Genomic DNA, 14,260 nt, shown 5'->3' with positions numbered 1-14,260 from the left:
AGAAGTCAGCCAGCATCCAACCCTGGCAATAGTGGGGTTTTAGAAGACTGAGTCAAGTTTTCAAAGGATCTGAATTGAGACTTCCTGCTTATGTGAAAACTAAGAGTAACATTTCAGAATACTTCATTTTTAAGCATCCTGTCTCCAAGGAAGCCACAGAGCTCTCCAGACAATGCTTCCACAGTTTCTTTCCATCCTTTCAACTCTATGAGGGCATAAGAGACTACTTATTGACTATAATATAAAAAACTAGCTTAGAATACATTAGGTTATGCAGTAGAAAGAGAATTGGGAGACCAAGGGCCTGGTTTTTAATCTTACCCCTACAACTTACTAGCTATATAACCCTCCTCAAGTCAAGTCAATTATCCTTTTTGGGCCTTGATTTCCTTACTGGTTAAATGGGTTAGACTAGATGAATGCTACAGTTCTGTCAACATCTTAACGCCCTACATTCTAATATTTTTAAACTAATTAAATCTTCCTTTCACTTCTATTGTGGGATCTAAAATATCTCTGACACTAGTATTACATACTCTAAGGTCCCTTTCAGCTCTAAAATTATATGTTCTATCTTCCGAGCTTTCTTCCAACTCTAGCAATCATGTGTTAGGCACTTACTATGCTAGGCAGCTAAATGGCACAGTGGATAAAGTGCCAGACCTGGAGTGAGGAAGACCTCAGACTTGTGTGACCCTGGGCAAGTCACTTAATTCTTTTTTGCCTCAGTTTCCTCATCTGTAAAATAAGCTAGAGGAGGAAAAGCCAAATCATTCCAGTATCTTTGCCAAGAAACCCCAAATGGGATCGCAGAGTCAGAAACGACTGAAAAAATGATAGCATGAGATTTCAAAGCCATGAAATGGTATTGCCCCTGCCCTGAAGGAGTATATATTCTAACATTCTTTGACTCAAAGCCCCCCTTTTGCTCTGTGATCCCACCGTCACATCCATTTCACAGGTGAAAAGGTTATAGACAAGAGAAGTAAGGTCCCCTACTCAGATTATGGTAGGAGATAGCAGTGGAACAAGTAAAAATCTCCAACCCCAGGACAAAGTTCCATTTAGCACATCCAACAAATTAGGCAATCCTTGGGTCATTGTCAACTTTTTGTCAGAGCAGAATGAGATGGGAGTCCTGCTTATGTTTTATTTTTTAATCAGCCTTTTCCCATGTATCCCAGTGACAATATAGAATCATAGAGCATTGACTAGGAAGTGAAGAACCTGGATTTTTGTCCCGGTTCTGCCACTAACTGCTTGAGCTTGACTCATTTTCTGGACTTCAATTTCTTTATCGATCACACGGGGAGAGTAATAGCTGCTCTAGTCTCCTATGTTGTGATCAATAGTCTTTCCTGACCTCACAGGGTTGCTGAGAAGCTCAAAGGAGATAATAGATATAAAAGTGCTTTGAACAAAGTCCTAAACACTACAGAAGCTACCTTGATGAGCATGAGCCAACTGATGTGCATTAAAGGAAGGATGAGTGACCCAGAACTGCTACCAAGAAACTGTGCAAGGGATTTGGTTTCTTGGTTGTTTCCTCTGTGGTACTCCAACTGAAAGTGAAGAGGAGAAAACCACATCTTCCTCTTCTCTCTGTGTGGGCAAATACATTAGTGGAACTTTTATTCTGATCATTCAACATCATCAGCTTATTGATAACTCATCTTACTGAACTTCTTAGTACTTTCATCTATCTAAGTGCTAAACCATTGGCCCATACCAGTGTCTCTCAAGTGGGAATGGGGACGCCTAAGATGGAGCTCGAGGAGCTTTAAAGAGGTGAAGACAGGTGGCACAGGTTCCTGGATTTTACTGAAAGTGGTTAATTTTAGATTGTAGGCAGTGTAGTTGAGAAAGTAGTCAATACAAATATTCCTAATAGAAGGCACCATGAGTAATGGAAAGAATGCTGAACTTAGAGCTAGGAGGCTTGGGTTTGAAATGTAGCCTTGCTAGTCAATAAATATAAGTGACAAAGCTAGGAAGTCATTTGAATCACTGAACCTCATTTTCCTCATTTATGAAAGGAGGAGAGTGTCCAGTGCATGAGCAAGAATAAAAGAGCAAGAAAGAGAGATGATCTGAACGTGTACTGAGCAATGAACAACCAGTAAAAAGGCTATATGTCCATGTGTATATGCTCCATCAGGAGCCACTCAGTGCAGAGTGAAAGGAGGGAAGGCCTTTACTACATTGAGTGGACCCTCTCCAGTAAATGAATGGGACAATATGGCTGAGAGTCACACAGGATGGTCACGGACAAATCAGTTGGGATCTCCATCAATGGAAGGAATACCTACAATGTGAGAGCACAGATCCATTGGAGGAAAAGGGAAGGATGGAATGAGATGATCTCTAGAGTCCTTTCTTGATGCTAAGTGTGGTATAGTGGCAAGACTGCTATATTTGGACTCAGAGAACTTGGGTTCAAATCCCATCTCTGACAATTCACTACTCACATGGGCTTGGGCAAGTCATTTCACATCCACATCCCTCAATTTCCTCATCTATAAAATGAGGAGGTTGAGACCCCTTCTAGCTCTGTGGTCCTGTGACCTGAGTCACATCTTGTTCTTCTGTGCACTGTGTGACCCTGAACAAATCATCTAACCTTTTTAGTTCTTATTTTCTCATTTATAAAACATAAAGAAAGGAGTTGGACCAGATCTCTCAAACTTTTTAACGACCCTATCCGATGTGGCCTTTGCCTTCAGTCTCATGGAAGAGGTAGAACATGCACATCTACATTAGAGAACTTACTAAGTAGAGGATATGGTTTACGTTCCACAATACATAGTACAAGCTAGCAGGAGGCATTAGAGTCTGAGAGTGGCTAGGCAGCGTAATGTACAGAGTGCCAAGCCTAGAGTCAGGAAGACTCATCTTCCTGAGCTTCCTGAATTCAGATCTAGCCACAGACATTTTTACTAGCTGTGTGAACCTGGACAAGTCATGTAACCCTGTTTGCCTCAGTTTCCTCATCTGTAAAATAAGCTGGAGAAGGAAATGGCAAACCACTCCAGTATCTTTGCCAAGAAAACCCCAAATGGGGTCACAAAGAGGTGGATGTAACTGAAATGACTGAACAGCAACTAGAGTTTGGAATGGGATTCATCAGTGTGGTCAGAAAAGCCTGGAAAACTTCTTCAAGGATGGAACTAGGTCTAAAGCATAGGTGGAGTTTAGAAAAGTAAGGGGTTGAAGATTAGTCATATTGCTGTCCTTTTGCATCTCTCCTTCCCAGACTTTAAAATTTACTGTGATGCTAAAGGGTAGAATTGTGAGAATCAAATGTAAACCCTAAGGGGACATCCCACAAGGACATGCTTGAGAACCACTGGTACATACTAATTCTATTTTTATTGGTACTACTATTATCATTTTTTCCCTGTGCATCTCTAGCCAAATCAAGGTAAGAATGCCTTACACAGCTCCTCAGTACCTTAGTGTTATAAGAGGCAGGCAGTGTTGTGGAAAGAGTTTGGGATTAGGAGTTAGAGGATTTGGGAGCAGCTCTGGTTCTGGCCCTCACCACCTGTGTGCCCAAGAGCACATCAGGTCACCTCTCTTTGCCACAGTTTCCTCATGCATAAAATAGGAATATTAATATTCCCTGCATAATCCTTGCATGACCTACCTCCAGGGGGGGTGCTGAGAGGATCAAATAAGATCAAGCATGTAAAGAAAACGCTTTGTAAATCACAGAATGCCATCTATTATGTTTATTACTAACTCGTTAGTCTCTCAAAGGGACCAATTCGTACACCTGTCCAGTAGCATACAGTCACTATAGATTTGAGAAATACAGTGCCTAGAGAAGTCCCCTGGAACAGGAAGCAACACCCCCCCCATCCAATGTGGGATTTAAGCGTTCCCCATTTCCTTGGGCCAATGCTGTCCTCTATAAAATGAGAGGAGTTATATCAGATGGTTTGTAATATCCCTTCAGAAATAGCATAGGAGAGAACACACTATGAAATTCATGAGGTACATCCTAGAAAATTATGTAATGTTGGATTAAAACACCAGGAGTACTCTCACATTATCTGAGTTCTACGCCTGCTTTAATAACTAATTTCCATGTTTTTCTCTGTCCCTCTTTTTCTCCCCTCTTCTCCCACCTTCCACTTTCAGGAAACCATTAAGAAAAGAAGAGAATGGAACGAGTGGAACCGAATATGCAATGACCTCCTCTCAAAATAACAAAACAGTGGATGTAAATAATGCAGTTGTGTAATCCCTGTTGACTCCCAGACAGCCTGGCTGGAGTGAGGTCTCATCAAAGCACACAGGGGTACAGGAAGAAGGGAGGGAGCAAAGACAAAGCAGGTGACAGCTTGGTGGGCCCAGGACTTAATTCCCAATTCTTGCACACCTCAAGCATTCAGAGAGAAACCCGACTGCTTTTCAAGACTTTGCTGAGCATCTGATGAAAAGGATTTTGCCTGCCAGGCAGAGGCAGCTCAGAGAGGAGAATATAGAGTTAGAAAGAACCCTAGAGATCATCTAGTTCAACGCCCTCATTTTACCGAGGAGGAAATTGGAGGCGGGGGGGGAGGGATTAAGTGACTTGACCAAGGTCACACATCTAAGAAGGAGCCGCAATGTTGGAATTTGAACCCAGATTCTCTTACTTCAGTTACAGTGCTCTTCCTCCTATGCCCAGAATGAGGCATGATGACCACATGGAACATCTGCCAAGGGGACAAACATCAGTATGCCTTGAGCTTCTGTCTTGTCATGGTTGCTGTCCTCATTTTTGTTTGATCCAGTTCAGGAGAGCTGCTGACAAAAGAGGACTTGCTGGAATTGGGGATTTAGAATGGGCTTTCTAGTTATCCTGCATAGCCTTGCTGGTTACATCCCTCTGGCAAGGGCATAGCACCCTCCACTTCTTCTTAATCCTTTAGAGGGAAGGTGTCCATGAGTGTATACTACCTGCCCCCAACCTGCATGCCCTCACAAGCAAGGCCGGGAAACCTGTCAGCAGTCTGGTGACTATGCAATTTCCAGTGACCCAAGGCTCCTCTAATCAGGACAGGGCTCCTTCAAGTGTTGGTATGACTGTGAGAATTTTCATTTTTTAAAAAGGTGCTTTCAATACATTCCTCCTCAAGAGCCTCCATCCTTTGCTTTGGGTTTCTGTCTTACCTTCTTCTTCACCCCAGCAAATACTTGAGTTCCTTGTTCCTCCACAGCTCTCTAAGTTCTACTCTAAGGACCCACTGCACAGCTAGCTCTTCATGAAAATGCCTGGTGAAGAAAGTAAAAAAAGAAACTTGTTTACATTGGTGTGGATAAACAGCTGTGTTCATGGTCTCAGATATGGAAAGGATGAGCCAGACCAAAAACCAAAGTTCTCTTTCCATCCTTTGGATGAGCTGTTGAGTAGGGGAAGGTCCCCTTCCCCACCTAGTTGTTTTTTTTAAATTTCTTTGCATATTTTCTCAACTCACCAAGAGCTTAATAGACCTAGCCTGTAACTAGTGTTGTTTGTGAAAAGAACAGGCAAATGATTGTGAGCTCAGTTCTCTGACCGGCTGTGATGGAGGCTGCCTATTGTGCCAAATTCTGCATGGGAACTTTTTGTCATACTTATGGGTGGCATAGATCATGCTTTCCCTAAAGCCAAGCTGCCGCCAAACCCATTTCACTTAGTACCTCAAGTACCAAGGTACTAAGGCATTGAGTTGTCCCCTCTCTATAAAACAAACAACTAGATCTCTTCCCCAATACTTGAGGTCTTCATATGGAAACTGGATGACCACTTGGGGGTGTTGTTGGGGAGATATATGATTTAGCTATGGGCTGAAGTAGATGACCCTTTCAAGTTCTGACTCTGGGAACCTATGATTACAAAACAGCCTTGCTTTGTCTCCCTCCCCTAGAAAGCCCACTTGTGTCTCCCTTTGTCAGCTGGATATTTCTCTATCACCTTGCTCCAGATAGAAAGTTCTGAGAGTTGAATTGCAGTGTGGAGGGAGATAGGAAATGATGCCAACTGTCCATTTCCAGTGCCACTGTGAAGCTTCAGTAATAGTCAGTATCTGTGTCTCAAGGCAACCCCACTACTGAAAATAATCACCAATGGAATTAACATATCAGTAAACCAAGGCATATTGGTATATGCTCTATTTTGTGTTACATAATATGTCTATTTAAATTTACTCTCCGTTAGATTGTAAGCTCTTAAAAGCAGGAGACTTCCACATGGAGCTGATTGTCCAAAAAATCATTCATCTATTGAACCTTTATTCATCAGTCCTATGTTGTTGGTTTTTTTAACATTTGAGTTTCCTTCAGCACCCACCACAATATCCTTCATACAGTAGATATCTACTAATACAGAACCAATCATCTTAATGTGTATTTGAGGTAATCATCACTGGATTGGAATTTAGTCACATTCATCCAAATCAAAGGTAACTCCAACTCCTTCTGACTTAGAGAATCCATCTCTATGAATAATCTTTCACTCTTAAACACCCTGTATTTAATATGATCCGACACATGCTTGTGGGGGGAAAATTATATTTGCAAACTCTAAGTAGGATGGACTGCTAGTACCAGCCTCAGTTTGCATTGGCCTTTCCAAAATGTAATGTGCTCCTCTGAATGAAATAATTCTATTTCTTTTGAAGGTTTCCTTTAAGAAAAAGGGGGCCATGATGGTCTCTGATCCAAAGCATGTATTATCAGTCTCATAAATGAGTAGATGCTTGCAAGTATAAGGAAAGTGTATTGAGCTAAATCTAAACTTTGAATTACCTCCTATTACATTTCAGTTATGGTACTTCCATAAACTTGCCCACTAATATGATATAGTTTAAATGAACACAGACATGCAACAGTCTCCTCTAGTTCACCAAATATATATGTTGTTTTGAAGACCAAAAATTAAATTAACAGACTGGAAGTGAGACACCCCCACACTCACATCTACCCATCTAGCTTCTGGAATGCCAGGATGGAAGAAGAGACAAGGGGTTATAGAGGAGAAGACCCTGAATTTGGAGTCAAGAAGCCTCCAGGCTCTGCTCTCTACTATCTGTGTGATCTTGGGCAGGTTATTTAACATCTCTGGACTTCAGTTTCCTCATCTGTAAAATGAAAGGGTTTGATTGGATGCCATCTTTAGAGCCATGATCTTATGAATATAATTTTCAAATAAAAATGGACCATTAGAGATCAAATTCCAACACTCTCCTCATTTCACAAAGGAGGAAACTCCTTTATGAGTTAAAAGTGGGAAAGGTGATTTGCCCAGCTACATAGATGGTACAGCTAGGTGGCACAGTGGATCGATTGTCAACCCTGGAGTCAAGAAGACTCCTCTTTCTGAGTTCAAATCTGGCCTCAGCCACTGTGTGACTCTGGGCAAGTCAATTCATCCTGTTTTCCTCTGTTTCCTCATCTGTAAAATAAGCTCGAGAAGGAAATGGCAAACCACAATGAGCTGAACATGACTAAAAACAAACAAACAGCAACATAGAAAGTCGCAGAGCTGGGTTTCAAAGGTAGGCCCTCTGACATCTTTCTTCTCCACCATGCAGCAGAATACATAGAATTCTGGTAATTCATAAGAAATTTAGGGTTTATGCAGTAAACCCACAGTGGCTGCGCTCTGAATATAGCTTTAGTACGTTGGCTAAATGAAAGAAAAAAAAAACATCGCCCCCAAGAGTCAGGAGACCTGGGGGTCCACTCCTGGTTTTGCCAGCTATGTGCCTTTAGGCAAATGACTTGCCCTCAATGGGATCATCTCTCCTTTCCATTCCAACATTCAGTAAATTGATGATTTGTGAGCTCTCATACCATTTAAGGAAGTTACCTTCCCTGTACGCTTTAAAAATTAGAGCTATCCAGAGATCCTGGTTAACATCTTAGACTGCCTTAGAAAGTAATGTATTCCTCATCCCTAAAAATCTAAGTGGGAGGGGCTGTATGTTTTAGAGGGGATTCTCCTTCCATTATGGGTTCACTTGATGACCCCTGAAGACCCTCCTATTTCTGAGACTGTGATAGATCTGGTAACTCTGTTTTCTGAATCCTAAATGTATATCACGTGGTAAGAATATTCTTTAAGTGAAGCCTTGTTAAAAGTATGCTTTTCCCAAAATGCAGTTGCTTTATAAGCAGAAGCAAAGTGTCTTATCTCAAAAGTGGATTCTTAATCCAATTTCTCTACCCAGTGGGCTCTGTGATGAAGATTATTTTGAGAGCAAGGTCTCGAGAAAAGGCTGAAGACTGTTAGAACACAGAATATTCGATCCTAAAGGAACAATAGAGGTCATTTAGTTTAATAATTTTGTTTCATATATTTGGAAATGAAGGTCCAGAGAAGGGAATCAGAGAGCCCAAGGTTACATGTCAAATCAAAGGCTGAGCCAGCATATGGAATCAACCAGGCCAGTACTCTTAATCTACCATGTGAGAATTTGGGAACGTGGTAGAAGAACTGGTACAGACTATACAGATTGCTTTTAAAACTAAGCCTTGGGACCTCTAAGGTTCTTTGGTAAGAATGGGACTGCCCGTTTGACCCTGGGCAAGTCACCTCTCTAGTACCTATTTCCTTATCTTCAAAATAAAGAATTTATTTAGACTAGATGCCCTCTAAGTTCCCTTCCATCTCTGATATTCTTTGGTTCATTTAATAAAATGCAAAGAAAACATCTCAGTTGTTTGTTTGTTTTTTAAAAGTCATTTCAGACAAAACCTTTGAAACAAGAACTGGTCATTCAGAAAGAGATTTCTTGTAGACTGATGAGGGAGGGGGAGGGAATTCCAATTGCTTTTTACCTGATTAAATGACATCATATCACTTTTTAAGCATACATAAGATCCAATTTGACTTTGATCTTTTCTAGCTAAGAATTTATTTTTTTTAGAATGTATCTGCAGTCCCAAATCAGAAATAGAGACAGATTCTCAGAATATTTTATGAGCTCTGAGGTCCAGAATGAAATATGACTTTTCTTTTTTTACATTTTATTAAATAGGTATTTTCCAAAGGTATCATAGCTGAGACTTACTTTAGAATTTAATAGACAAACAGAATTGTCAGAGTTCTCCAGCCCTTTCTTAGGAGCTGCAGAAGCAAGCTTTGAAGGGAAGACCTCAAACAAGTTTAAAAGCATAGAAATATATATTATATATATAGTTATATATTTAAAGAGAGATAAACAACATATATAATTACAATATTCCCTGCATATATACAAAGTATATTATTTCAAGTACAAAGGTAGCGTGTTAGATTTAATGCATGAATGTAAATATCCTGAAATCTGCCTTCTTAACAGTGTGCCACATGTACAGAGGAAAATGACTACTGTTTATAGAGAATCTGTATCAATGGTAACCTATGGAGAAACATAAAATCAATGTTGTCATGTCCTCCAATAAGCCATTAATGTATATTTAGTCTCTCTGGATATTGCGCAATAAATATGCCTTGCAGCATTTGGAAATTGTGCAGTACACCACTTTGGGGGGATCACTAATTTTTTATTTTCAATAAAAATGTACTTATAAGAACAAGTTGTATTGTCATTTGTGAAACTAACTGGTAGAGAGATGGAAACAAAACATGAAATTGACAGGATAGAGGACTATTGGGTGTTGTCACTAAAGGTAATTAAAAGAATTATCCCATGATAATTTTACACAGATTCATTCAACTCAACAAATTTTATTATGTATTCCTACTATTTGAAGAGGACTATACTATGACTGGGGTTATTAAGAAGGTTAGATAAGACAAGGTCATTGTCTTTATGAAGCTTAGATTCTGGTTTATTCATTCCTTTATCAAATACTTGATAGGCCTCTGCTGGGCATAGAGTTCTGTAGTAGCCTGAAACAATATACAAAAGCTTAGATAAGGAAAGATCTTCATAAAGGTGATAATTTAGTTGGTTCTTTCATTAGTTCACTCACACATTCAATACTTACTAAGCTCCCACTAGGTATAGAGCATTGCTAGGTACAAGACGAAATACAAACAAGGCACTTCACCTGCCTTTAAGAAACTTACCAAATAGAACATAGGAAATTCATAAAAGCCATAAGGAGGTAGTGAACTTACATGAGTTCAATGAGAATTGGCACCACATACTGGGAATTTGTATGGACAAAAGCTAACATGGGAAAGTGATTTGAGGCCTTTGGGAAATAGTGCTTTATGATCAGTGCCATATAACATGGCAGATTCACATCCTTAAACATGCCAGGTTACATGGAATTGACAACTGTCAATCATGCTCATCAGGAAAGGGAACAAAAATAGGAATTCAATAGGTAAAGAACATTTCAAAAGAAGTGAAATATCTATAGGTATACACACATATATATATATGTGTGTGTGTGTGTGTGCATATATATTTTTAGTTATCTTAATGTAGGTAAACATAGCTCAATATGACATGGAAATCAGTGACCCCACAAAGAAACAAAAATATATTACAATTCTTCTCAATTCAAGCCCATCTAGGGAGAAATTACAAAGATATGTAAGACACAGTTCTTGCTTTCAGGGAGTGCACAGTCTAGAAGGAGAGAGAAGAAACAGACACAGATAAATCTAATAGAAATTACACTATCTTAAGTGCAGAAGAAAATTAAGTGCTATGAGATCACAAGAGGGATAATGACTTGATCACATTCCAAGGTTCTCGTAGGCCCCACATATGGGGCCCTTTCCATAACACCCTTATGGAGATATGTTCTGAATCATAGAATTTCGTAGATGAAGAGGCATCGGGGGGGGGACTTTATCTCAACCCCTTACCTGAAGGAGAAACCTGTGCTTGTAATTACCCAGTAGAAAAGAGATTCACCACTTCACAAGTTAGCATATTCCATGTTGTCTTTTTGAAGAACTCAAGTTTAAAAAAAACAACTATCAAGTGCAGCCTTGAAAGAGAGGCAATTCATAGTAGCAATGAGCCCTGGACTGGGGTCCTGGGGGAAGGGGGGCAGGTACTGAGTTCAAACTCTAAATCTGCCCATAATAGCTACATGACCTTGGGCAAGCAAAGCGCTGGGGTGTTTTCTGGACTTTATTGTCCTTATTCCTAAAAGGAGAGGAATTGATTGATCTAGGTGATCTCTGTTTATGACCTCTAGTTAAACAATCAATGAGCAATGATTCAGCAGTATATGAATGAATACATTTAATTAGCGCTTTGTATATGCAAACAGGATTAAGTGACTTGCCCAGGGTCACACAGCTAGTAAGTATCTGAGTCTGGATTTGAACTCAGGTCTTTCTGACTCCAGGCCTGACACTCTATCCACTGCACCACCTAGCTGTCCCATAGTTTATCTATAAATAATAATAATAATAATAATAATACCCAACACTACATGATAAATATATCAGAGAAGTATAAAATTGAGAAATGAGTGGGAAGGTCATTCGTGACTAGGGGAGTATAATAAGATTCCCAGTGGAGGTAGTAGATACATTGGGGTTTAAAAAATGGGTTAGACTTCAACAGATGAAGATTGGGAGTTGTAGGGGGACATTCTAGGAATAATGCAATCTATGAAATAGTACAAGCAAAGGCATTGACCTGGAAAACTGCAGGATATATATGGGGGACTAAGAGTACTGTCCATTCCCTCTCTCTATTTAAATATCCACATCCAACATAGCTGCCTGGCTAGATTCAAATCTATCTAATGGTCGTCAGAGAGCAAATGTGATTGGCAAGATGATGGAATAACCTTTCCAGGCTAAAAACCTCAAAAGAATGCACCAAATCTAGAATAATTCAAGCTGAATCTATGAGATAAGAAGATAGATATACCAAACAAGGTAAAAGCTTCTTGAAAATAACATCAAAGAAAAGAAATATTTCAGTCTTTCAATCAGCGTACTCACCCCAGCCATACACTGAGTGCGAGCAGTAAGACCACTCTAATTGGCTTGTGTTTCAAGGTCGGTCTTACCTTAGGGAGTGATTGGAGCTTTCTGAGCAGGGCATAAGATGATTAGACCAAACCTTAAGAAGATCCCTTCAGGAGAAGTGTGTAGGAGGGGGAATAAATAAGGTGGGGAAACCATCTGAGCAGCTATTACAAGCCAGCCTAGCAAGTCACCCCGAGGGAGAGACAGTAGGTAGTATATATCAGGCATTTCAAATCACCACCACAACCTCACACATCCCCTGTCCTAAGGACCTAATAGAAATAGCCCAGGACCCTGATCCTAAGAGCCTTGGGAGTAGCAGTACCACTCAAACCACTCTGCTTCCAGCCACTCCTCTGCAGCTTTCATTGAGGGAAGCAACCTTTGTGGAGGGGCCCATCATCCTCTAACACCAATACCAATTGTCAATCAACTGACACTCTGAGGCAGGGAAGCTCAGACCAACAACTCTGCTTGCAGTCTGGCCCTAGCTGCCATCATCCAAGGGACCAACCATCCTCACTAGTAACATCTGCCCTCCAAATGTCACAACAAATAGGACAAGCAAGCAGGCCTAGAGAATAGTAGAATTTGTTGTTCAGTCGTTTTTTCAGTCATCTGCGACTCTCCGTGACCACATGTGGGGTTTTCTTGGAAAAGGCACTGGAGTGGGTTGCCATTTCCTTCTCCTGCTCATTTTACAGATGAGGAAACTGAGGCAAACAGGGTGAAGTGACTTACCTAGGGTCACACAGCTTAGTAAGTGAGCCCATTTGGGATTTTCTTGGCAAAGACACTGGAGTGGGTTGCCTTTTCCTTCTCCTGCTCATTTTACAGATGAGGAAACTCAGGCAAACAGGGTGAAGTGACTTGCACACAGGTAGCAAGTGTTTGAGGCCAAATTTGAACTCAGGAAGACTCATCTTCCTGACTCCAAAGCCTGGCACTCTATCCACTGTACCACCTAGCTGCCCGAAAATGGAATAGAGAGAGAATAAAGTAGGGACAGGTATGAGTACAGCTAACAAATGCAAGAACAGAATTCAGTGTAGACCAGAAGGGGAAGTCTTTCCAGGAAGAAAGACAAAGTAAAGTGAAAGGTTTTGTTTGTTTTTTAAAGGATGCCACGAGAGAATATTACTGAAGCTTAGAGTTTGAGGTTCCTGGCTATGGGAATGATTTTGAACCACATGCTTATTTGGACAGGGAAAAGAAACATCAAAAGGAAGGGGAAGAGACAAAGAAATTAACAATTAAAGTAAAATCAAAGGATTTGGGGTAGGGCCCAAGCAGGGTGGGTAGAGCCTGTAGGAACAGGCTGGCAAGATAATAGTGTATCCATAGGGATGAAATGCTGGCTCTAAAAAGGATGAGTTTTAAAATCAATAAAAAAAGAAAGAAACGAAGGAAAGTAAAACCAGTCACCTTACCTTTTTAAAGGCTAGAAGTTTGTCTAAGATATTGCCCTTCATTTTGTATACTTATCTAATGATTTTGGTTCATTGTTAAATTTATCTTTTTTTAAAGAAACAAGTGGCTATGTTAATCCAGAGAACAGAAGATTTAGGGATAGATTACTTTCTTCAAATAGCTGAAGAAAAGGCATCTAGAAGAGGGATTAGGCTTATCCTGTTTGGTATAAGAGAGAAGAGCTAGGGACTTTGGGAATTGTAGAGAGATAAATTCTGACTCAAATTGGAGGAAATTGTCCTAACCATCAGCTATGCAAAAAACAGGTAGGGATCAGGGGTCAGTGAGACTCTGAATGCCTTTCTTTGGTGGCTGGATTTTCCCTTGTCACTGATGCTTTGAAGCTCTCTTAGGCAAATTAGGACTACATGCCCTTGGAGGTCATTCACCCGGGTTGACCTGTCTTGGCTGTTCTTTGAGACTGCTGGGAGAACCATCTGTTCACTTCCAGGGGCTGTTTTCTCTTCCTGAGTAAATCTTAGAGAAGCTTCCCTGGAAAGATGGGAAGGTAAAAGACCTTGCTGACCCACTTAGCCTCTTTGTCATCACCTTTATGCCAACCTAAGGTTTTCATTGCAGAAATGGAGGAAGATCTCTGAAGGACTCTTGGTTGAAAGTCCTCATGTCACCTCTGCCCCAGCCTGAAATGCTTTTAGGGCAGAAGATTGCATTTCACATGGGCAATGACAGCATCAGAGGTGCCTCAAAGAAAAGAAGGTTCAGGGCTGACCAGCCTCAGTGAATGCCCCTTTACATCAGCACATGCCTTTCTTTCCTGGTGGGCAGTTGGAGGATAATTCAATTAGACATTTGAAGCCATTTAAACATTCGGGCATTGTGTGGCAGCCAGTGCTGGGCCCATTC

The 14,260-nt window shown here is 40.6% G+C and overlaps 1 protein-coding gene across 2 annotated transcripts in view; it reads left to right on the top strand.

The window, feature by feature from the left end:
- PRIMA1 (proline rich membrane anchor 1) overlaps nt 1-8,684 on the top strand; it is a 112,506-nt gene extending 103,822 nt beyond the window's left edge. For both annotated transcript variants that reach the window (XM_021000361.2, XM_021000360.2), the window contains exon 5: nt 4,144-8,684. In XM_021000361.2, the coding sequence (XP_020856020.1) occupies nt 4,144-4,246 (103 nt within the window). In that variant the 3' untranslated portion in view covers nt 4,247-8,684. The remainder of the gene's footprint in view (nt 1-4,143) is intronic.
- The last annotated feature ends 5,576 nt before the right edge of the window (nt 8,685-14,260 follow it).

This window comes from Phascolarctos cinereus, unplaced genomic scaffold (assembly GCF_003287225.1).
Source record: "Phascolarctos cinereus isolate Bilbo 61053 unplaced genomic scaffold, phaCin_HiC Scaffold_3;HRSCAF=262, whole genome shotgun sequence".
Lineage (NCBI taxonomy): Eukaryota > Metazoa > Chordata > Mammalia > Diprotodontia > Phascolarctidae > Phascolarctos > Phascolarctos cinereus.
This window is presented reverse-complemented; position numbering and strand designations above follow the sequence as displayed.